Source organism: Rissa tridactyla, chromosome 22 (assembly GCF_028500815.1).
Source record: "Rissa tridactyla isolate bRisTri1 chromosome 22, bRisTri1.patW.cur.20221130, whole genome shotgun sequence".
NCBI classification, from domain to species: Eukaryota; Metazoa; Chordata; class Aves; order Charadriiformes; family Laridae; genus Rissa; species Rissa tridactyla.
In genome coordinates, this window is record NC_071487.1 from 1,561,365 (window position 1) to 1,581,509 (window position 20,145).

General features: G+C 65.7%; 2 protein-coding genes across 4 annotated transcripts; one reads left to right on the plus strand and one right to left on the minus strand.

Moving 5' to 3' along the window:
- Nucleotides 1–203: 203 nt before the first annotated feature.
- CRLF1 (cytokine receptor like factor 1) lies at nt 204–7,551 on the minus strand. Of its 3 annotated transcripts, none has more exons than XM_054182084.1 (8): nt 7,410–7,551; nt 3,176–3,454; nt 2,405–2,534; nt 1,884–2,053; nt 1,463–1,620; nt 1,208–1,376; nt 748–926; nt 204–588 (listed from the first exon to the last, which is right to left on the minus strand). In XM_054182084.1, the coding sequence occupies exons 1-8, from the start codon at nt 7,480–7,482 to the stop codon at nt 565–567; spliced, it is 1,182 nt and encodes a 393-aa protein (XP_054038059.1). In that variant the 5' UTR covers nt 7,483–7,551; the 3' UTR covers nt 204–564. The 3 variants fall into 3 exon arrangements, with proteins under 3 accessions (XP_054038059.1, XP_054038061.1, XP_054038062.1); XM_054182086.1 differs by having other exon boundaries at nt 744–926; XM_054182087.1 differs by having other exon boundaries at nt 737–926.
- Nucleotides 7,552–12,726: 5,175 nt separating this feature from the next.
- TMEM59L (transmembrane protein 59 like) lies at nt 12,727–19,523 on the plus strand. Its single transcript, XM_054182080.1, has 8 exons — nt 12,727–12,879; nt 14,304–14,409; nt 14,680–14,774; nt 16,588–16,734; nt 16,834–16,942; nt 17,273–17,384; nt 17,539–17,656; nt 17,928–19,523. The coding sequence occupies exons 1-8, from the start codon at nt 12,727–12,729 to the stop codon at nt 18,087–18,089; spliced, it is 1,002 nt and encodes a 333-aa protein (XP_054038055.1). The 3' UTR covers nt 18,090–19,523.
- Nucleotides 19,524–20,145: the final 622 nt, after the last annotated feature.

Below are 20,145 nucleotides of genomic sequence, written 5' to 3' on the forward strand. Positions count from 1 at the left end.
AATTGACTGAAATGGAACCAAAATAAGGCTGGTTTGAATCAAAATTGGAGCAGGCACTGGGCAAACCCCAGCAGCCTCAAACCAGCCCGCGTGGCTCCCCGGGGATGGACCCCCCCCGCGCGCTCGCACGTGGGTCCCCGGGGACAAACCAGCCAAAATCACTTCCCGGGGCGGGGGAGGGGGGGGGGCAGGGCTGTGCCAAGGGTGGGGGGACACCCAGGAAGCCCCCGCCGCCCCTTTCATCCCAGAGGCTGCTCCGGCTGGCGGGTAAGGAGCAAAACCTCTGTGCCCCCCCCCGCTGAGCGAGGTTGGGGGGTCCCCTCGCTGCCGCGGGGTGCGGCGGGGGGCTGCGGTCCCACGGGGCCGGTGGCACGTGAGGGGCTCCCGGGGCTGGCCCAACCCGCCCCCCCCGCCTCACCCCATCCCGTCCCCCGGGGCTGCGGGGCCACGCTTCGCCCCGGCCGCCTTCCTGCCCCCCCCCGGCGGGGCCGAGGTGGGCACGGGTGGTCCCGGGCGGGCGCCGGGCGCCCCGTCTCATCCTGCCGGCGCTCGGTCCCCCGCGGGCTACAACTTATCGCCGGGAAGAACCTGCGGAAGATGAGCAGAGCCCCGCGTCGCCACCGGCCGCGCGCCCCGGGGTCGGTGTCACCCCATGTCCCATGTCATCGTCTCCCCCACCAGCGTCCCCGGGGTCACCCTGCATCCCCCCAGGCCAGGGAAAAGAAGTGCAAAAGGCTCCTTACCTACCTGGTTGCGTGTTTTGTGCGATTTCTGCAGCCACACGCGCCACTGGTCGTAGAGCTTGATGCCGAGGTTGGAGCAGCCGTAGGCGTGTTTCTTCACCCACCCGAAAAACTGCTTCAGCTCCCGCCGCAGCGTCGTGTTTTGCTCCCCCCCTTTGGGGTCGCAGCCCCCCGCCGCTCGCTCTGCGGGGACAAGGGGGTCAGTGCCGCCGCGGGGGGGGGACGACATTGCTCACCCCTCATCACCACCGTGCCGTAAATAATGATGGGTGAGAGGAAAACAAGCAGCTTTTTGGCTCCCAGCTGGGAAAACCGAGCTCTGAATTGGCTCCTTTGCAAGAAATCCAGGTGCCGGGCACGGAGCAGGGAAGGGTCCCCCCGGCACATCCCGTGTGCGCAGGGGAGGGGGGGGCACGGCACCAGCATCCCCTCCCTGCCTGCCAAACGACGCCGACAGCGCTCACCGCTGCGAGGGGTGGAGGCGGCGGTGGGGTTGCTCCAGTCGCTCCAGATGCCGGCTTTTTTGGAGCCGTAGATGCCGAAGGGATTACAGCGCACCTGGACGAAGTAGACGGTGCCGGGGCGGAGGCCGGCCAGGCGGCAGGACGTCTGGTTGCCCACGTCATCCACCACCTGGGGCGGGAGGAGGAGATGGCAGCGCCGGCGCGGTTGGGCATCCCGTGGCGTCCCCTCGCCGCCGGCGGGTGACGGCCACCCACCTTCCACTCCGAGCTGTCCTCCACCCGGTACTGGATCTGGTACTTGGCTTGGAAGAGGAAATCCTTGAGAGCCGGCGGGGAGCTCCAGCGCACGCTCAGCTGGTCCTCCAGGTCCCCCACCCGGCTGACGTGCACGTCCGACGGCGGGTCGGTGGTGACTGCGGGGACAGGGCAGGGGCTGGCGGGGCCGGCGCAGGCAGCGCCGCGGGGGTTAAAGGGCCGCAGGGGTGGGAAAAAACAACCCCAAACTTCGGGGAAAACAGCCTAATTCGATTAGGAGCAATTTTGCTCACATATCGCCCATTTCCTGCTGCCCCCCCACCCCGCCCCGACCCCAGCATCCCACTGAGTGAACCCGTCGCCTGCTCCCCGCCCCGTCGGGTCACCAGCATGGCGGTGGCATCGCGGCGCCGTCGCTCACCCACGTCGAGGATGTCCAACATGACGACGTCGGAGACGGCCACCCCCAGCCGGTTGGAGGCCTCCACCCAGATCTCGTAGGGCGTGAAGAGGGCCAGGTCCTTGGGGATGTGGCAGGAGTAGGGCCCGGCCGTGTGGTACTCCTGGCACGTGTTGTCTCGGCCGTACCACCTGCGGGCGGGCGCTGAGTGCCGGCACTGGCACCGCCGGGTGCCGCGGTCCAGCCGAGGACGCTCCCCCATCCCCGGAGCAAATGGCCGCTCCCGGCGGGGACCGCGGCTCCTTTACACCGCCGGCATCACGCTGGCGAGGTGTTGGGTTACCACCGGGGGCTTCTCCCCACCCTCCTCCTCCTCCCCGGCACATATGGAGCATGGCTGAGACACGAGGAAACTCATCACATCCCCAAATGGGCCAGCCAGGAGGCATTGGGCTCCCCGTTCCTCACCACCCCATAAACCTGCAAACCCCACACTGGCTTTTTTATTTTTTAAAGAGGAATTAAAGGGGGGGCAGGCGCACCTGAGCTTGTACTTGAGCGTGTAGTTGGTGTGCAGGAACGTCTCCCCTTCCGTCCCCGGCGCCCATTTGCAGGTGAGGTCCTTCATGTTTTTGGACCAGCAGGTGATGTTGACTGGTTTTTCTGGGGGTACTGGGAGAGGAGAAAATAAAAATGATAAAATAAAAAATAAGAGGCGGAGGGGGATGAAAAGGCGAAACGCAGGCTCGCGGGCGATGCCACCGTGGTCCCCACCGGCCGCAGGTTCCAGGTTTCCAGCCCCGCGGCTGAAAACGTGTTGAATGGAGGGATTGAGGCCCCCGCCTGCGCCCGGCCCCTGCCCGCGCCCGGCTCCGGAGCTGTTTTCTTTCAGCAACAGCAACCCAAAAAACAAATCCAAGCTGCGTTCCCAGTTCCTAGGACGTCGCATCGTCCTTAAAATAGCCCGAGATAAAATCTTATGATTTATTGATTCGGACAAGTGTAATTTTACCACGCGTTTGCCAAAAACCAGCCTTTCCGCGGGCCGGAGGCGGCGGCTGCAGGTCGGGGCACCGGGCACACAACTGTGGGGGATGGTTAAAACCGAGCAACCATTGGGAGCCTCCGGCGCGATTTGGCGAGAGCCAGGGTGTGAATCCCCAGGGGGATCCCCAATGGCTCCCACGGCTCTGCCGGGAGCCGCGGCTCTTCCCCATCCCAAAACGGGGCAAAGCCCGGCCGGCGAGGCCACCCCGGCACACGGCGCCAGGTCCAACCCGGCACGTGCCACCGCGCCGGCGCCGCCGACGTACGTCCAACGTAAAGGCAGGAGCCGGCCAAGATGCCGCCATCTCTGCTGTGACACACCAGGTTGTCCCCCGACTGCTGCTTGGAGCCGTTGAGGCGGGCGAGGGCCACGCTGAGCGTGGTGGGGCCCAGGGCGGCGTAGGAGGCGGCGGGCAGGCGCCGGCCGTTCAGGGTCCAGTACAGGTCCTCGGCTTTCAGGTGAAAGTCCGGGCTGACCGTGCACGTGGCGACCAGCGAGGAGCCGATCAGCAAGGTGGGGTCTTGGGGGGAAATCACTGCGGGGTCTGCAGCCGGAGAAACAAAAGGAGGGGTAAAAAAAAAAAATTATATATAATTTTATATATCTATCTATTTTATACTTATTTAAATAGATTTTACAACTTTTTAATCTATTTAAATAGATTTTATAACTTTTTGTCTATTTAAATAGATTTTATATCAATTTTTATCTATTTAAACTTTAATTTTTCATCTGGATATATAAATATAGGTCTATATAGTTATGCATGTGTCACGGCACAGCCCCTCGCAGCACCGTTCGCCTTCCTCCGAGGCAGAGGCAGAAGCGCAGGAGGTGCCGGGCTGGGCCGCGCTCTCCCCGCGAGCTCGGGGGGCTCCTTGGCAGAGCCGGGGGGGAGGTTGAAGCCGGGAAGCGCCGACGGCCTTTGGGGAGCTCTCGCAGCGCCAGGCTGTGGGGGGGTCTCGGCCGACGCCGTGGTTTTTCCAGGGCTGGGCTGCGGCTTCTTAAATTTTTCAGGACAAAAGGATTTCGAAAGCAACTACGGAAAGTTTTTTGGGGGGGGGATTATTTCCCCCTCCCCGCCCCGGATCACGCCGCGGAGGGCCGGGCAGCGCTGCCCCAGCCATGTCCGATGCCAGCCATGGGCCAACATTGGCTTTGCCAAACCCATCGCTCGCACCTCGGCGCGCGGCCCCCCGCGCAGGGACACCCCCGGCAGCCGGCACACCGCCCCCCCACGCGTGGTCCCCACCAGGGACCCCCTCCGGGATGGAAAAAAAACCCAAAACCCTAAACTGCTTTATTTCGAGACCTTTCCGCCACGAGGCTCCGAAGAACAGGCCCCCCCCGAGCCCGCCGCGGGGTCGCCCGCGTCCATCAGCCTTATCGGCTCCTTCCGCACGCGCCGGGGCGGACATCCCAAATTACCTCCCGGGAAGCGCCGCGACCTCCTCTCCCCTCCGACCCCCCCGGGCCCCGCCGGCTTTCAGCGCCGCAATTACTGCTCCCAAATCCTCCTCACCCCGGGGGTATCTTAATGAGCGCTGCCTGCCCTGGCTCAGGGGATGCTCTCGCGGGGGGGGGGGGGGGGGGGGGGGGGGGGGTAGTATAAAAGCATCCGGGTGTAAAAGCCCCCCGGAGACGCCAGTGCTGGGGACCCCGAGCATCCCCGGGTGATGGCACGGATCCATCCCACCCCCCCCCCCCAAAGCAAACCCTTCCCCGGGGCGGGGGGTGTGTGTGTTGGGGGGGGCGCTCAGCCCCCGTCCTGCCCCACCCTCCGGCGAGGCCTCCCCAAAGGGCATCCCCGGCGCTGCCACCTCCCCCCCCCCCCCATCACCGGCCGGTAACGGCCCCGCCGCTCCGGGCCCTAATTCTCCTAAATCTTAATCTAAACAGCACCAGAAACACACACGAGCGCCGTAAAACGGACACATTTCCCGTCCTCCGCGCGGGACCCTCTGGAGGGGCCAATTTTATATATTTTTATTTTTTTTCCCTGCAATTTTTTTTTCCTCCTTGAAGCAGGAGCCTCTGGAGGGGCCAATTTTATACCTATATATTTATTTCTTTTCCCCCTACAATTTTTTTTCCTCCCTCCGTGCAGACACGGCACTGAACATGTGTTTTAAAAGGGAAAAGTGTGAAGTTTTCAGATCGGAGAGGAAAGGGCCGGGGAGGCGCAGGCAGCCTGTGGAATGTGCAAGTCGCAACGAAAATACCTGCTCGGGGCTTTTATGGCTTTCCTATTAAAAAAAAAATGCTGATCAGGTGCTAAGTAATGCTATAAAGTAAAACCACATTTCCAAGGTGTCAGGAACGTTTATGCTTTTCTTCCGAAGGGCCGGATTTCATTTTATTTTTATATCGGCGTTTTAAGGGGCTGGGAAAGAAAAGAAAAATACCCGCCGATAAGTGTCAGAGATCACGCAGTTAAAAAAGATTTATGAAGATGTGCAAAGGGGTTAAGGAAAAATAATATAAATAATTGCCCCGAAGAACAAAAGGAAAGTTGGGCAGCCCTGAATTCTGCAAGAAAAGTAAATTTAAAAAAAAAAAAAAAAAAGAACATATATATAGTAGGGCTCTTCGAAAGCTCAAGCAATGAGGTTTGCAGGCAGACACAGCACCCGAAAATGCTTTATCCCTCCTTTCCGCTATCTTTTTCCCTTTCTCTTCTCCGACTGGCATTTCTCGTGCCCATCCCTCAGCTCGAGGAGGGATTTATAAAAAGCCCAGGCATTCCAGCGAGCGCGACCGAGCTGAACCGAGGGGAAACATTCGCTCTCTAAAAGGAGATTTGGCTTCGCCTTTCCCCAGCGCCGCACGTCGAGGGGCCGCGGGGCGAGCGCTCCCCCCGCTCGGCTGCACCAGACCCCCATGGAAAGGGGAAAAATGGGGGTCCGGGGGGGGTGAAAGTGGCCGAGGGCAGCACTGGGCATCCTCTTACTGGGTGGAGGGAGCAGAAAGGTGCAGGGTCAGCCCCAGCCGGGGTCCGGCCACGGCCCTGCATCGTCCCCGGTGGGATTAACCCCTCTGGCCCCCGGGGAGGGCATGGGGGTGGGCACCACTCTGTGCCAAAACCCATCTCAATTTGGACGCTCTCCTTAACGGCTCCTAAAGGGTTTTTTTGGAGTGTTCTTCCTCCCTTCTCCACCACTTCTGCAATTCCTGCCCCAATTATTGCTCTGCGCTACTTCCCCGCTAACGACACGTCTGGGTCAGGGGGGTCCAAGCCCCGGGTGGCTGGGACCCTGTGGCCTCACCGGTGCCAGGGCTACGGGAGTGGTGGCTTTTCTTGGCGGGACCCATTTGTGCGCCGGAGCGAACATCCATCGCCTTGAGAAATTCCCATCATAGGGAGGAAGCCGAACTTCCTGCTGCGGGGAGCGGGATCTCGCCTCCCCTGCGCTCGGCTCAGAGGAGAAGCACCGAGGCGACGGGTGGGACGGAGGCTAATTGGGGTTTAGGGCTCTGTGGGGAGGGGGGAGCCTTCCCTTGTCCCCCCACCACGGCAAGGGGGGACCCCAATCCCCATGGGGCTGAGGCCGCCCACAGCTCAGCCCACAGGTGGCACCTCCCGGACCTGCCACCGCTGGGTGCGACCCCCAAATGGGCATCATTGCAGAGCCCCCCGGGGGTATCTTTTTGGGGGGCGGAGGGGGGGATTCATTGTTCTCCACGGGGGAGGGAGCTCCCTATTGTTCTGGGTGGGGAAAAGGGGATTCATTGTTCTCTGGGACAGGGGGGGCACGGTTCTTGGGGGGCAGGGGGGGTCCCCGTTGTTCTCAGCAGGAGGAGGAGGGTCTCAGAGGCTCCTGGGGGGGGAAAGGGGGGTCATCGCTCCCGGGGGTGGGAGGGGGTCGCGTGGGGAAGGGGTTCGCTATTGTTCTCCGGACGGAGGACGGGGGTTTCCATTGTCCTGGGTGGGGAATGGAGCCGCATTGTTCTCCGGGAGGGGGGGGCTGCACGGCGGGGAGGGGGACGACCCACCCTTTTCGGGGAGAGGGGTCCCTCTTCTCCATGGGGAGAGGGGGCACTCGCTGCCCCCAGGGGAGGAGGGGGGTTCCCTGCTGCTCTCGGGGATGGCGGGGGGGAACAAAAAGAGGTTCCTCTATTGTTCTCTGCGGGGAGAAGGGGGGGGTCCCGGCTGGGCTGCGGGGACGGGGAGGGAGGGGGGTCGTGGCTGCTTGCTGGAGGGGCAACGGGGGGGTCCCGCCTGCCCTCGGCGGGGGGGTCCCCTCTTACCCCGTGACGCGCAGCCCCGAGGTGCGCCCGGCGATGCCCCCGCCGCTGCCGGGGCCGCTCCGCATCCCGAGGGGGGGACACACGGCGCACACACACACCCCCCCACACACACACCCCCGCCCGGCCCACAACGAACGGGGGAGCCCCGGGGGGCTCCGCGCAGCGCCCGGCCCCGACGGGACCCCCCGCATCGCCCCCACCCCACCCCCCCACCACCTTGCGGGAGCCGCCCCGGTGTCCCCGGTACTCACAGGCGAGCGGCTCGGCGCGGAGGAGGCGCAGGCAGAGCAGCAGCAACGGGGCGAGCAGCGGCAGCGGCGGCATGGCCGGCTCCGGTGCCCGTCGGTGCCCGGGGCGGCGGAGCGCACCGGCACGTCCGGGGAAGTCCCGAGCAAGTCTGAGCAACCCCCGGTTACCAAAGCCCTAAATGCCGCCCTGGCCCCGCCCCGCCCGGCCCGGGCCCGCCCCCGGGGGGGCAGAAAGGCACCGGCCCCGGGGCCCCGCCGCCCGGCCCCGGTACCGGCCGCGGTAGCGACCCCCGCCCGGCGCTGCCCCGGGATGCCGCCCCGTCTCCCGGGGCCGGTGTCCCGCTCCCCCGAGCCCCGGTGAGGAAGAGCCGCCCCGGGGCCGCCTTCCCACGGGTGAGTCATGCGCGGCGCCCGCGGACCCTCCCGTGCCCCCGGGGCCGCTCCCGCCGCCGCACGGGACGGGCCCCCCCGCGGGGTCCCCCCCGCCGCCCCCATCGAAAGTGTCTCCAGGAGACCAAAATCCTGATATTACTTTATATTACTTTTTTTTTTTTTTTTTTTTGGAGGCGGGGGGGATGAAAACGGGAATATCTTCCCGTAAATCCCCATGTTTTCTATCAAACCCATCATCTCTGTTTTTTCCTCCCAAAAAAACCTAAAAAGGTGGTAAAACTGCCCCAAGTGGCTCCGAGCCCCCGTCGGGTTGGGGCTGTCGTTGTCCCCAGGGGTCCTGGGCAGCCCGGTGGTGGTGGTGGTGGTGTGTCCAGTTGTGCCACTGGCACTGTGGCAAAGCCATCCACTCGGGCATCACGCTTCCGTCCCGGAGCCTCCCTCTGTCCCCCCGCCTGGGACTCGGTGGCACCCAGAGCTCTACAGACCCCCAGACAGGTGGCAGAGCCCTGGGACAGCAGGTCCTGGTGGTGGCAAGGCCACCATCCCTGAGCGTGGGCCGTCCCCTGCTGCGCATCCTTTAGGTCTGAGCCTTGGGGTGCAGGTGGGGTGCCGTGGGGTGCCCTGAGAGCACCCCATGCTGGGGGGCGCCTGGGTCATGTTCCCCTCCCAGCAGAGGAGTGGCCCTGACCCCAAGGTTGGGATGGAGCTGGGAGCCCCGGGGCCATGGGACCACTGCCATGGCCAAGGTTTGTGGGTGACTCTGGGGGCTCAGAGCTGAGGGGTGGGGGGTATTTCCAGCCCATGGGGACATTGTCTGGTGGCTTTCCCTGTCCTTTACCTCCCTGTCCCACCTCTGCACCCGGCATCCCTTTGGCTGCGAGGACAGGGACATCGGTCCCTGCAGGGGATGGAGCATGGGGGGACAGAGTTGGGGGTGGCAGGGGACACCTGGGTGGCGCAGGGTGCCCTGCCCAAAGGGGTGACACCATGAGCCAGCCCTTGCCCCATAGCACCGGGGGGGCTGAGCCCCGTGGCCATGCGAGGACAGTGGGGACGCTGCGTGGGAGTCACTGCAGGGCTCCGAGTTGTTGGGCACCGGCCGAAGGGACTGCGTGGATTAGAAAATAAAATAAAAAAAAGAGAGCGGGAGGGAGACAAAGCAATGCCTTTTCCCATCGTCCTGTTTTTTGGAAGCTTCTGAATTGTTTTTGTTGAAATTTCCCAAAAATGTCAGGCTCCGGGAGCCACCCAGCCTGAGAAACTTCAGCCCCAGCGGCTGCAGTCTGGCCGAGTGAATCACGGCCGCCCCGGGGGCTGGCGGCCGCCCGCGCTCCCGACCCACCGCCCGGATTCCACCCGCCCCGGGGAAGCCACCCTGGGGCGGGAGCGATCCCTGGGTGCTGGGGGGCGATGGGGGGGAGGAGAACTCGCCCCCCTGGAGCCGCAGTGGGGACCCGCAGCCACCCTGGCTGCCCACCTGCCCGCACCGCTCCCCCCATCTGCCTTCTCCCTCCCCCGGCCAAGCCCCTCGGCTGCCACCCGGAGCCACCATAAAGCGGGATTCAGCACGGCTGTTTCGGGAAGTAGGGATGGGGGGGCTCCTGGCGGAGGGGTGACACCCGTCCTGGTGCTGGCAGAGGGGACATGGCGAGCTCCAGCAAAGGCGACATCAAAAGGTGGCTTGAAGCTTTGGTGGGGGGTCAGGGGGAGGGTGGGGGGACAGTGGCGTTGGGAGGAGAGGGGAGGGTCAGTCCCCACTGGTGTCACCTGGGACGTGCCCAGGGTGTCAGCGCAGGTGGCTCGGGGACGTTCACCCTCCCTGACCCAGGGCAGCATCCGGACCCAATCCTCTGGGATGGGGACAGGGAAGGGGGACAGAGCCAGCCCCGAGCCAGCCCTGCCGTCCCTGCGGTCCCCAACGGCGGGCAGTGCCGGGGCGGTGTCGGGCTGCAGCCGGCGGCAGCAGGAGCAGCCGGAGATGCCAGAGCCGCTCTGGGCTCTCTGAGTCAGCGCCTCGGACGCGGCAGACATGGCCAGCGCTGCCCTTTGACGGTGACCTTTAAAGGGCTGCTCCCTCCTGCCCACAAGCCACCGGCTGGGCTCCGGGAGGCAGGATCTGTCCCCGCAGCCCCTCTGACCCCCGGACCAGGCTGTCGGCGTCAGCATCGCGGTCCCCCGGGGCTGGCGCGGTCCGGCTGCCCTCCCCGGCGTGGCCGCATTCCCAGGGCCTCCTTGCCCTGCTGCGGTGCAGGATCTGGCCGTGGGGCCCAGCTCCCCGACAGCAGAGCCCCGAGCTCCCCGCTCTGCCCAGGCAGGATGTGTCACCCCCCGGATGGATCCAGGACCCTGGGGTGGCCCCGGTGACATCCCCAAAGCCGGGCTGCGCATCCTCCGTCCGGCTTCCCACCAGCCATCAACTCCCTGCCAGCCCTCCATCGTGTGTCACTGGGGCCGGGCCCAGCACATCTACCCCGAATTAATCTAATTACTTGGTTTCCCAGCCAGAGCTCGCTCCATAAACTCCTTGGACAGAGACAGCATCTGGCTCGAGGGCCAGGGTGTAAAAAACAAACAACAAAAAAAACCCCAAACCCCAGAAAAAGCGGAGCTGCCTCTGACTGCCTGCATCCTTTTAAAGTGACCTGGGGGAAAAATAAAGAGGCTAGAAATGCAAAGAATCCAGCAGTCAGAGTTTTCTTTATATTCCTCTCAGTCACATTTCCACATCCATGGGTAATTTATAACCCGTTTAACCCCTTCCCTGCCCCCCCCCCAACCAACACAACCCCCTTCGCTCAAGAGCATCCTCGCCGCGGGCGGCCGCACCTTCCCGGCTCTGTTTGCTTTGGGAAGCACAAAAAGTCCCGCGACGGCATTTGCTGATCTCTAGATGGGGGGAAAAAAATGCAGTTGATGTCGAGGGGCTGCTTGAGCACGAGGGTTGGGCTCTGCGGGGTGGGGACACCGGGTCACGGGTCCCAGGGGGGGACCGTGGGGACACCCCGGCCGGCGTGGGGGGAGCCTGAGGCTTCACAAAAGGCTCCGGGAAAAAAAAAATGTAGGTCAGTAGTGATAAATGCAAAAGGCAGCGAGTGTTTCTGGAGAGGGGAGGAGGGAGGGCGGTAAATATTTGCCAACTGGAATATTATTGCCTGGGAAAGGGTGTTTTCCATTAAAAAGTGAGTGGATGGAGCATGGGCGGGTGCCAGGCGTGGTGTGGGCAGGTGCGGTGGGAGCGTTGCCCACCAGCTGCTCAGCCCATGGCACAACTCTCCCGGCATTCCCGGCACTCGATCCGTTGGGTTTCGGTCCCTCTGGGGTTTGGGGCTCCGGGTCTGTCCCTCCCGGCAGCGGGAAACCTCACCTGTGGCGCGGTGCCGTGATTTACGGTGACGGCCCCCAATCTATCCCATTTACTTGGCCATTAGTCACCGGTGCCGGACACGAGGCCGAGGGGCTGGCCGGGCTCCAGGAGGGGGAAGGGGGGAGCGGAGCCGGCCTGGCAGCCCCGCCAGCCCGGCCGGAGCACATTTTCTCCCGGCCCTGGTTTGATTAACAAGATGAATAAGCTGGCGGAGCGCAGTGGGGCGAGGAGAGGCCCCGCTCCCTGCTCCCGGGGGGGGCACTGGGCTGCACTCCCCCGGCCGTCCCCGGTGGGACCCGGCCACCCCCATCCTTCTGCCCCAGGGCACGGAGCACCCCTCAACCCCGAGCTGGGACCGGGAGACCCCCCCCTTCCCTGTGCCGGGGTCCTGCCATGTGTTCCCCATTAGGGCTGGAGGTTAGCGAAGCCCCCAGCTCTCCTCCTCCTCCTCTTCCTCCTCCTCCCCCCCCCGGGCCCGCTTTGGGGTGCTGCCATAAATAAGGCTAATGGGCAGGGCAGCGCAAGGCGGCGTTCGGGGCCAAGCCCGCGCCTTTTATGTCTTTTAAACCCTGGGAAATCAAAGCTGTAAATCTGGGGTGTCAGGGAGAGCCCCACGCCCCGGCTGGGAAGGGGCCCCGTGGGGCGGGTGGGGGGGGGGAGGCACGCAGAGGCGATGCGGGGAGGCCCCAAGGGCCATGGAGGGTGGCACATCTGGGGCTAACACCGGCTGGGGACAAGGGGCTCGTCTCCCCCTGGGGGGCCAGTCCCTGTGGGGGTGCTGGCCTGGGGGGCAGCGAGGTTCAGGTGCTCCCAGGGCCAGGGCAGCCCCCGTCTCTGTGTGCCACCGGTGCCAATGTGCCCCCCCAGTCCCCACGTCCCCCCCCGGTCGCCCTGCTCTCCCCAGTCCCTCTGTGCTGCTGGTGTCAGTGGGGCTCCCCCCACGCCTCTGCATCCCCCAGTCCTGCTGTGCCCCATTGATCCCTCTGCATCCCCCGGTCCCCCTGCATCCCCCGTATCCCCCAGTCTCCCTGCGTCCCCCAGTGTCCCCCGACATCCCCCGCTCCCCCTACACCTTCTGGTCCCTGTGCATCTCCCAGTCCCCCTGCATCCCCCCCCCCGTGCCTGGGCACCCCCTTGTCCTCCTGCATCCCGTGGTACCCCTGCTCCCCCCGCTCCCCCTGCATCCCCCGCTCCCCAGCCCCCCCCCATCCTCCTGCATCCCGTGGTACCCCTGCATCCCCCGGTGCCTGAGCATCCCCCGCTCCCCGCCCCCCTCCTCCTCCCGCATCCCGTGATCCCCCCGCATCCCCGGTTCTCAGCACCCCCGCGTCCTCCCGCCCCCCCCCCTCCCGCTCCCCCCATCCCCGCTCCGCGCTGCCCGCCGGTGCCGCTGGCGGGGGCTGCCGGTGCCGGCGGAGCTGCGGCAGGCTGCGGCGGCTCCCCCCGCCCCCGGCTCCCCCCGCACGGCGCACGGCGCGTCACGGCGGGGCCGGCAGCGGCGGCGGCGGCGGCGGCGGCGGTGGGTGCGCTCCGCTCCGCGCCGCTCCGCGCCCCGCGCCCGCCATGGCGGCCCGCCGCCACCGGGCCCTGCTCGCCCTCGGCCTGGCCCTGCTCACCGCCGCCGCCGCCGCCACCGACCCCTTCTCGCCCCAGCTGGGAGACACCGCCGGGTGCCGCGGGCAGTGCGGCCGCAGCCTGCCGCGCCGAGCCGCCGCCGTGAGTCCGGCCGGGCGCCGGGGGCACCGGGCGCCGGGGGGGGCACCGGGAGCATCGGGGGTCCCGGGGGAATGGGGAGCATCCGTGGCATCAGGAGTACCGGGAGCATCGGGGGGATTTGGGAGCACCAGGGGCACCGGGAGCATCATCGGGGGTATCGGGAGCATCAGTAGCATCGGGAGTACCGGCAGCACCGGGAGCATCGGGGGGGACCGGGAGCAGCGGGGGGCACCAGCCCGCCCTGCACGGGCATCACTGCTGCACAGCCCCACACTGGCCCACCCCCGCGGGGAGCACGGGGGGGGCACCGGGAGCACCGTAGGGGGGCACCGGGGGAGCCCCGGTGGTCTCCTCCGACATGGGTTTGGGGTGCCCCCGGTGAGGGCACCCCCCCTGGTTTGGGGTGCCCACAGCAGTTTCGCCCATGTCAGTTTGGGGTGCCCTCCGGGTCTCACCTGCACCAGGTTTGGGGTGCCCTCACTGGGGGCAGCCACCCCGGGTTGGGGGTGCCACTGGTGAGTCCCAGCCCCCCCATCTGCCCTCCCACACCCCATCACCGGTGGTGTGGCAGAGCCATCCCTGGTGGCATAGGGCCAGTGGGGCTGGGGACAGCCGGGGCGAGCGGGTGACACCGTGGTGTCAGGGTGGGCCAGCACGGAGCCACGGCAGTGGGGATTGAGACGGAGCCGGGTGCTGGCTGCTGGACCCGGAGCATCATGGAAAGCCCTGGATCAGAGCTGCCACAGCCGTGCCGTGGGCCGTGTGGTGGCACCCAGGACCGTCCCCGAGCCCCCACGGTGGCAGGGCCGTATCTAGGCCAGCGCCTTGGCAGGACCCCACGCGGTCCCCGCTGCCAGGGCTGGGGCTGGAGCTGTTTTCCCACCTGGACTTGAGCTACCTCCCTGCCAGCACCCAGCCCTGCCCGCGCCCCCCCGCTGGCCCACGGACCCCCCTGCGTGGGGGCACCTGCTTCCCCGGAGCCTGTGTGTGCAGATGTACGCAGTGACCCCCCCGCATGCATCCCCCCAAGTGTGTGCCCAGCCCCCCGAGTGCATGCACCCCCCCTGTACACACACACCCCAGCAGCCCCCACCTCCTGCCAGCCCATGCCAGGGTCTGGCTGGTGCCAGGTGCCCCGACAGAGGTGGGGGGACCTGCCACATCCTCGATGGGGACAAGGCCACGTGCAAACCTCACCATTAGGTGCAAACCAGGGGGGCGAAGGCAGCTCTCCCTCCCCCGGGGATGCCATCGCCCCGCCTTCGGGGTGCCAGCCCCGACCATGGTCCTGTGGGAGGGCGGTGGTGCCCGGTGCCCCCCAGCCGGGCGCGGCGGGGGCCGCAATGGGGGTCCGGCGCAGCCACCGGGCTGAGCTTGGTGCCAGCTCCGCGCTCTCCTCCTCCTCCTCCTCCTCCTCCCTGCAGGATGCTGTTCTCAACGCCTGTTACCGGGGCTGCCGGCTGTTCTCCATCTGTCACTTCGTGGATGCGAGCGCCGAGCTCAACACAACCCGAGCCGAGTGCGAGGCAGGTGAGGAGCCGGCAGCCGAGCGGCCCCTGCGCCCCAAACACCATCCCGGGGGGGTCCCGCGCCTACCGCCGGCCCCATCGCGACCATCCCACCCCCGCTCAGCCCCACGCTGTGCCCCCGGGCTGCATCCAGACCCTGCTGCAAACCCAGCGGGGCGCAGATTTACACCCACTGGGTATAAATCAGGAGGGGTAGGGGGGTCTTGGGGGTGTGGGGCTCATCAAGGGGATCGAGCACCCCCTAATTCTGCCCCCACCCCCTGCCTCGCAGCGTGCGCCGAAGCCTACAGCAACGCAGAGGAGCAGTTTGGCTGCGTGACGGGGTGCCGCAAGCAGCTGCCCGAGGTGGAGAGCAGGAAGGAGAAGGTGAGGGGCCAGGGAGATGGGGAGCCCCCGTCCCCGCCATTAACCCACCCAGCCTGTCCCTGGTGCCACCAGTGGTGGCTCTGCCCCGTCTCTGCTTCTGTCTCCTGCCCCGAAGGGTCTGTGGGCAGGAGGTGGCGGGGGCTGGATGTGCCCCCCCTGTGGCACCCTGGCTGCTCCGTCCCTGTGCCGTCACCCCACGGGGCTGCCGGGGACCAGCCGGGGAAGGCATTTGCCTCCACAAGGAGCCTGGAGCCACGGGGCTGCCCTCGGGGTGGCTTCTCCACTCCTGGCCTCCTTCACCTCAGCCCTTGCCTGACCCCCAGCATGGGGACATGGGGCGTCTCGGTCACGCTGGGCATGGCAGGGACCAAAGTTTGTCCTGCTGCTGGGCAGAGCAGGCAGCGCTGATGCGATGGAGACCACTGCCACACTGCTGAGCCCACCGGCCACCCCCTGCCTGGGACCACATGGGGGGACGCTGGGACGTGGTGGCTTGGCTCTCAGTCTGCTTTAGGAAGGAGCCCTTCCTCCCGTGGGACCCCAGCCGGGTCCCTCATCTGCCAGGGGATGGAGGCTATAGCACCCCACGTGTGCAGTCCATCCACCCATCCCTCCCTCCCTCCATCCGTCATCTGTCCATCATCCATCCCGCCCTCCATCATCTATCCATCATCCATCCATCCATCCATCCATCCATCCCTCCCTCCCTCCCTCCCTCCATCCCTCCCTCCCTCCATCCCTCTATCCACCCATCCCTCCCTCCCTCCCTTCATCCTTTCATCCACCATCCCTCCTTCCATCCATCCATCATCCCTCCTTCCTTCAAAGCATCGGAAGCAGATGAACCAGGCTCAACCCCGGCTGCTGCAGATTTGGGCCAGGCTGGGCCATTACGCCCAATTCCCAGGCTGAGAGGTTCTGACAGTTGCAGATTCCCCCAGTTTTGCTCTGTTATCCTTCGCAGCAATTAGCAATGCTTTTTCCTCCTACATTTAGTTATTGTAGCTTTTGCCCAATTAATTAAATTAGACTTTGGCCCAAGGTAGAGGCTTTTGGCTTTGTACACGTGGAGACGAAGATGAATTTGTGCTGTAGAAAGCTGCAGCTCCTTTGAAAAACTGCTTTGCAGCCTGTTTTTAAGACCTTCCTGGTGCCTGATCACATATCCCAGCCCCTCTCCGGGGTCAGGGATGAGCATCGGGCAGCGACCGGCCAACGGAGAAGGGCTGTCACCCCCTTCACCCACCCCAAGCATTTTTCCTTCGGGTTCCCAGACGAGCAGGCAAAGCAGATTTAGCATAATAATTAGATACAGAATCTGACCTATTTATTTCCTGTTTGCTGGTTTGACCGTGCAAGGGGCTGTCGGAAAATGTTCGAAGCCAGTGGCAGGGAGCAGCCAAGCGGATTCCAGCAGGGATGCTTTAAAAATAACAAACGGCCGCGATGGCCAAGAATCCAGGGCACGGAGAGGCTGCCAGGAGAGAAACGCCCTCGGCATCTCGGCCGCTCCGCTCCTATTGTTTAAAGCGCTGGTGCAAGCGCGGGGCTGCCGAGGGGCCGGGTGCTGGCCGCGGGCCTGGGTGGTGGTCCTGGGGCTGGGTGGTGGCCCTGGGGACCACAGCCCTGGGCTCAGGGACCCTCCCGGGGCTGCGCCACGGGTCCTGCACGTCCCCAGCCCCGGGAGAAGCAGCCTGAGCCCCAGATCTGAGCATCCAGCTCAACCCCGGCCACCTCCTCAGCGTGGGATGTTGTCCGCTGGGGTGGGTGATGAGGAGACGGCGGTGACACCGATGTCCCCGCTCCTTTGCAGAGCCCGGAGCTGAAGGTGCCGTCGTTCTCCATGTTTGATTTGGTCTCCACCTTCTGCAACGACATCGTCAGCTCTGCCCAGAGCTTCATCTCCTCCACCTGGACCTTCTACCTACAGGCGGACGACGGCAAAGTCGTGGTGTTTCAGGTGGGGGGTGTCCCGCGTCCCCTCCCTCTGCTGGGTGCCCAGAGGGGTGGGGGCCCCCTCGCTCACCACTTTCTCCCTCTTTCCCTGCCGACGCTCCAGTCCCAGCCCGAGATGGAGTATCCGGTGCCCGAGGAGCAGGAGACCCAGCCGGAGCGGCCAGTGCAGCCGGGACCGGGGTCCAGCGCCCACGTCCCCCAGCCCCACACAGGTGCAGAGGGGGTCGGGGCTGCCATCGCGGGGGGTGCGGGAGCCTCCGAGCCCTCCTGCCTCTGATCCGATTTCTCCAGAGCTAAACAAATTACCCGCTTCTCGAGTCTGAGCAGCTTCCCACACCCCGCACCCATGCAGGGGGGGTGAGTCCAGACTCGGAACCTGCTCCAAGAAGCTGCTGGGATCCTCCAGCCCCCCCAGCAGGGAGAGGGTTCCTGGGGGGCGAGGGGGCTGCCTGGCACCCCATCACCCGCTGGCAAGGGGACAGGGAGCGGGGCAGGCGTGCCCGCAGTGGGTGCTGGGCTCAGCATCGCCTCTCCCCCGCCAGGCCCCCGGGCGAAGGGGGAGAAGCCCCCCATGAAGGAGCCTCAGGGCAAAGCCAAGGGGCAGCACCCGGAGCCCCCGCAGCCGGAGCACGACTTCCTCGGCTGCATGTCCAAGTAGGTGCAGCGGGGGCTGCGCGGGGACGCGGGGGGGGCCTGGGCCTGCCGGACACTCCAGAGCAGATGCTCCCCCCTCACCACCAAATTCCCACCCTGTGCCCTGCCATAAACTCGTCCTTTTTCTTTGGCGGGGGGCGGTGGGGTGTTACAGGCGCTCAGGCCTTCCTCGCTGGATCCTGGCCGCCTGCCTCTTCCTCTCCATCATGGTGATGCTGTGGCTGAGTTGCGCCAGTTTGGTGACCGCCCCCGAGCAGCACGTCAAGACCCAGGTACGGGGCGCGCGGTGCTCGGCGCAGCCCGGGGGGGTTCTATGGGGGGTGTCTCTGACACCCTGGGTCTCCTCCTCACGGCTGGGTGAGCCTTGCAGGGCTGAGACGTAGCCCTACAGTGTTTGTGGTCCCCAGCCACCATGCTGGGCTCGCCGGCATGTCCGTGCTGTGCGGTACGTCCCCAGCCAGCCCCGCGGTGTTCCCAGTCTGGGGACAACAGGCTCCTGTCCCCTGCTCTGGGGCTGCACGGTCCCCTCTGCTTCTCTTCCAGCCTCTGAGCATCAACGGGGACAAGGAGTACCTGGAGGACATGGACGGCCCTGGCGCCTTCCCCCTGCCGCCTGTCATCACCGTCACCCTGTGTCCCCCGCATGGCGGCGAGGACGCGGGGCCACTGCCCCTCAAAGTCGACCTGGACAAGACCATCCTGTAGCGCCTTCCCACCCCTTCCCATCACCTCCGTGCCACCTCCCTGTCACTGTCCCCACAGCATCGTGCCCGGTCCTGGTCCCACTCCGCTGCCCCTCCGGCTGCCCCATGTCCCCGGCTCCCGGAGGGGCAGCCCTGGCTCCATCACGGCGGGGATGGGGGGTACGATCTGTCTCGGTCCCACTCTCCCCCCCAGAGATGGCCGCTGCGGAGGAGGCTCCCGGGAGCCAGGCAGTGGCTTTGCCTCCTCCGTAGCCGTGCTGGGATCCTGGTTTCCAGCACTCAAGAGCCAAGAGAGGAGCTGCCAGAGTGGGAAGGCCGGGGGGAGCCTGTCCTCGTAGCGGGGCGGTCCGTCTCCTCCCGACCGGAGCCCCCCGGGGCCCCGCAGCCCTCCGGGCATGGGTCCAGCGCTGGGCAGGAGGGAGCCGGCTGCGGTGGGGGATGGAGAGTGTCTGCAATGTTCTGGGCTTTGGCTCGACACATCCCCGGCCTCCCACCTTGGGCTGAGCCTCCAAGGCGCCGTCTCCGGCCCTGGGAACTCCCTTCCGCCGGCCGGAGCCGATTGCCTTGGGGAGCCGAAACGTGGCGAATGGATTTGGCGTTGGCAGCCGGAGAGAGGAGCGGATCTCGCCGCCTCTGTGCCCACGCGAGGACCCAGCCGGCCCCTTCCCGGCGCTGTGGAGGGGCCCCGGGATGGCTCCTTCCCCTCCCGGCTCCGTGGTGCCTTTGGAGCAGCTGGCCCTGATGCCAACGGGTTGGGTGCGGGACCGAGCAGGGGATGAGGCAGCGATTCCCTGCCTTGTGCTCCCAGCTTGTGTCTGAGCTCGGGCGGGCGGTGGGAGCTGCCGGAACACCTCCATCCTGGGCTCAGCATCCCTGCCCCACGCCGGGAGCAGTGCAGCCTGCGGGGCTGTAGCTGATGGCAGGACCTAGCAGCAGCCGGCCTCTGCGTCCTCACGCTCATGGCACTGCCCTGGACGTGGGGGGCCAGCTCTGGGGAGTCCCGGCCAAGCGGGGACCCCCTCGGCTCACCCCTCGGCGTGGAGGGGTCCCCTCCCTCCCCTGGCTCCGCAGGGCTCTGCTCCCGTGCCAGCCGGGTCGTCTCCCCCTCTCCCCGCCGTTCTCCATCACTTGCCTTCATGCGTCGTTTTGTGGTTTGATTTTCACCGGCATGTGGTTCCTGGGTCCCCGGCACCCCGCAGGGACACCCCTGTGCTGGGAGGGATGGCTCGGTGGTGGCGGTCCCTTCTGTCCCCATGTCCACCTAACACATCTGTACAGATTAACTTATTACCCGCAACTCCCCACCCTCGGGTTTTTATGCTCTCTCTGTGTGCCGGCTGCTCCCCAGCACCGAGCCGTCCCGGGGGGGCCATGGCATGGTGGGGCGGGGGGCTCCTGTCCCCATCCCCGCCGGTTTTGTGCTGCTCCGTATCACTGTCACCCACGCAACATATCTGGGTTTGGGGAACTGGGGGTTGGGGAGGGGGCGGGGGGGGGACTGTGTGTCTCGTGTCCGTTTTGGGGTACACTTTTCGTTGTCGCTTTTCGGCCGCTCGGCTCAGTGTAAAGCTCGGTGCAGTCTGTGGTGTCCTGGCCCCGCGGCTGTCCCCGTCCCTGGGGTGCACCCGCACTGGGCTGCGAGCTCGGGGGAGAGGCTGGATGTGGAGCCCCCCCCGGCTTCGCTTCCAAAGGGCAAAGCCAGCCCCGAGCTGGCCGGGCGGCGCGGGCAAAGGGGAAATAAAAGGTTTGTACCAGACCCGGGTGAGTCAGTGGCTTCACGGGGTGCCCCTCACCTGCTGGGGAGCGGGTTTGAGCCCCTGCGTGGGGCCAGCAGGAGGACGCAGCTCTGTTCACAGCTCACCATCCCGTCTTTGGAAGCTGAGCCGGGATGAAACCTCTGGCAAACGGGAGAGAAATCCCCTGCTTGGGCTGTTTCGCACAGATGCTCCTCTCCGCTGCAGGCTGCGGGGCTGGCAGATTCACCGCGTCGAGAGGTGTCAAGCGTAAAAGAAGATGCTGCCTTCCCTGGGGAGCTGGTACCAGCACCCCTGGGGGGT

Excerpts from the sequence above, each read along its gene's own strand:
- TMEM59L (XM_054182080.1), top strand. The coding sequence starts at position 12,727 with ATGGCGGCCCGCCGCCACCGGGCCCTGCTCGCCCTCGGCCTGGCCCTG. Across the intron at positions 16,943-17,272 it reads CGTCCCCCAGCCCCACACAG|GCCCCCGGGCGAAGGGGGAG; the intron begins GTGCAGAGGGGG and ends CTCCCCCGCCAG. Across the intron at positions 17,385-17,538 it reads TTCCTCGGCTGCATGTCCAA|GCGCTCAGGCCTTCCTCGCT; the intron begins GTAGGTGCAGCG and ends GGGGTGTTACAG.
- CRLF1 (XM_054182087.1), bottom strand. The coding sequence starts at position 7,482 with ATGCCGCCGCTGCCGCTGCTCGCCCCGTTGCTGCTGCTCTGCCTGCGC. Across the intron at positions 3,455-7,409 it reads CCGCGCCGAGCCGCTCGCCT|ACCCCGCAGTGATTTCCCCC; the intron begins GTGAGTACCGGG and ends CTCCGGCTGCAG. Across the intron at positions 1,377-1,462 it reads AGGACAGCTCGGAGTGGAAG|GTGGTGGATGACGTGGGCAA; the intron begins GTGGGTGGCCGT and ends CTCCCGCCCCAG.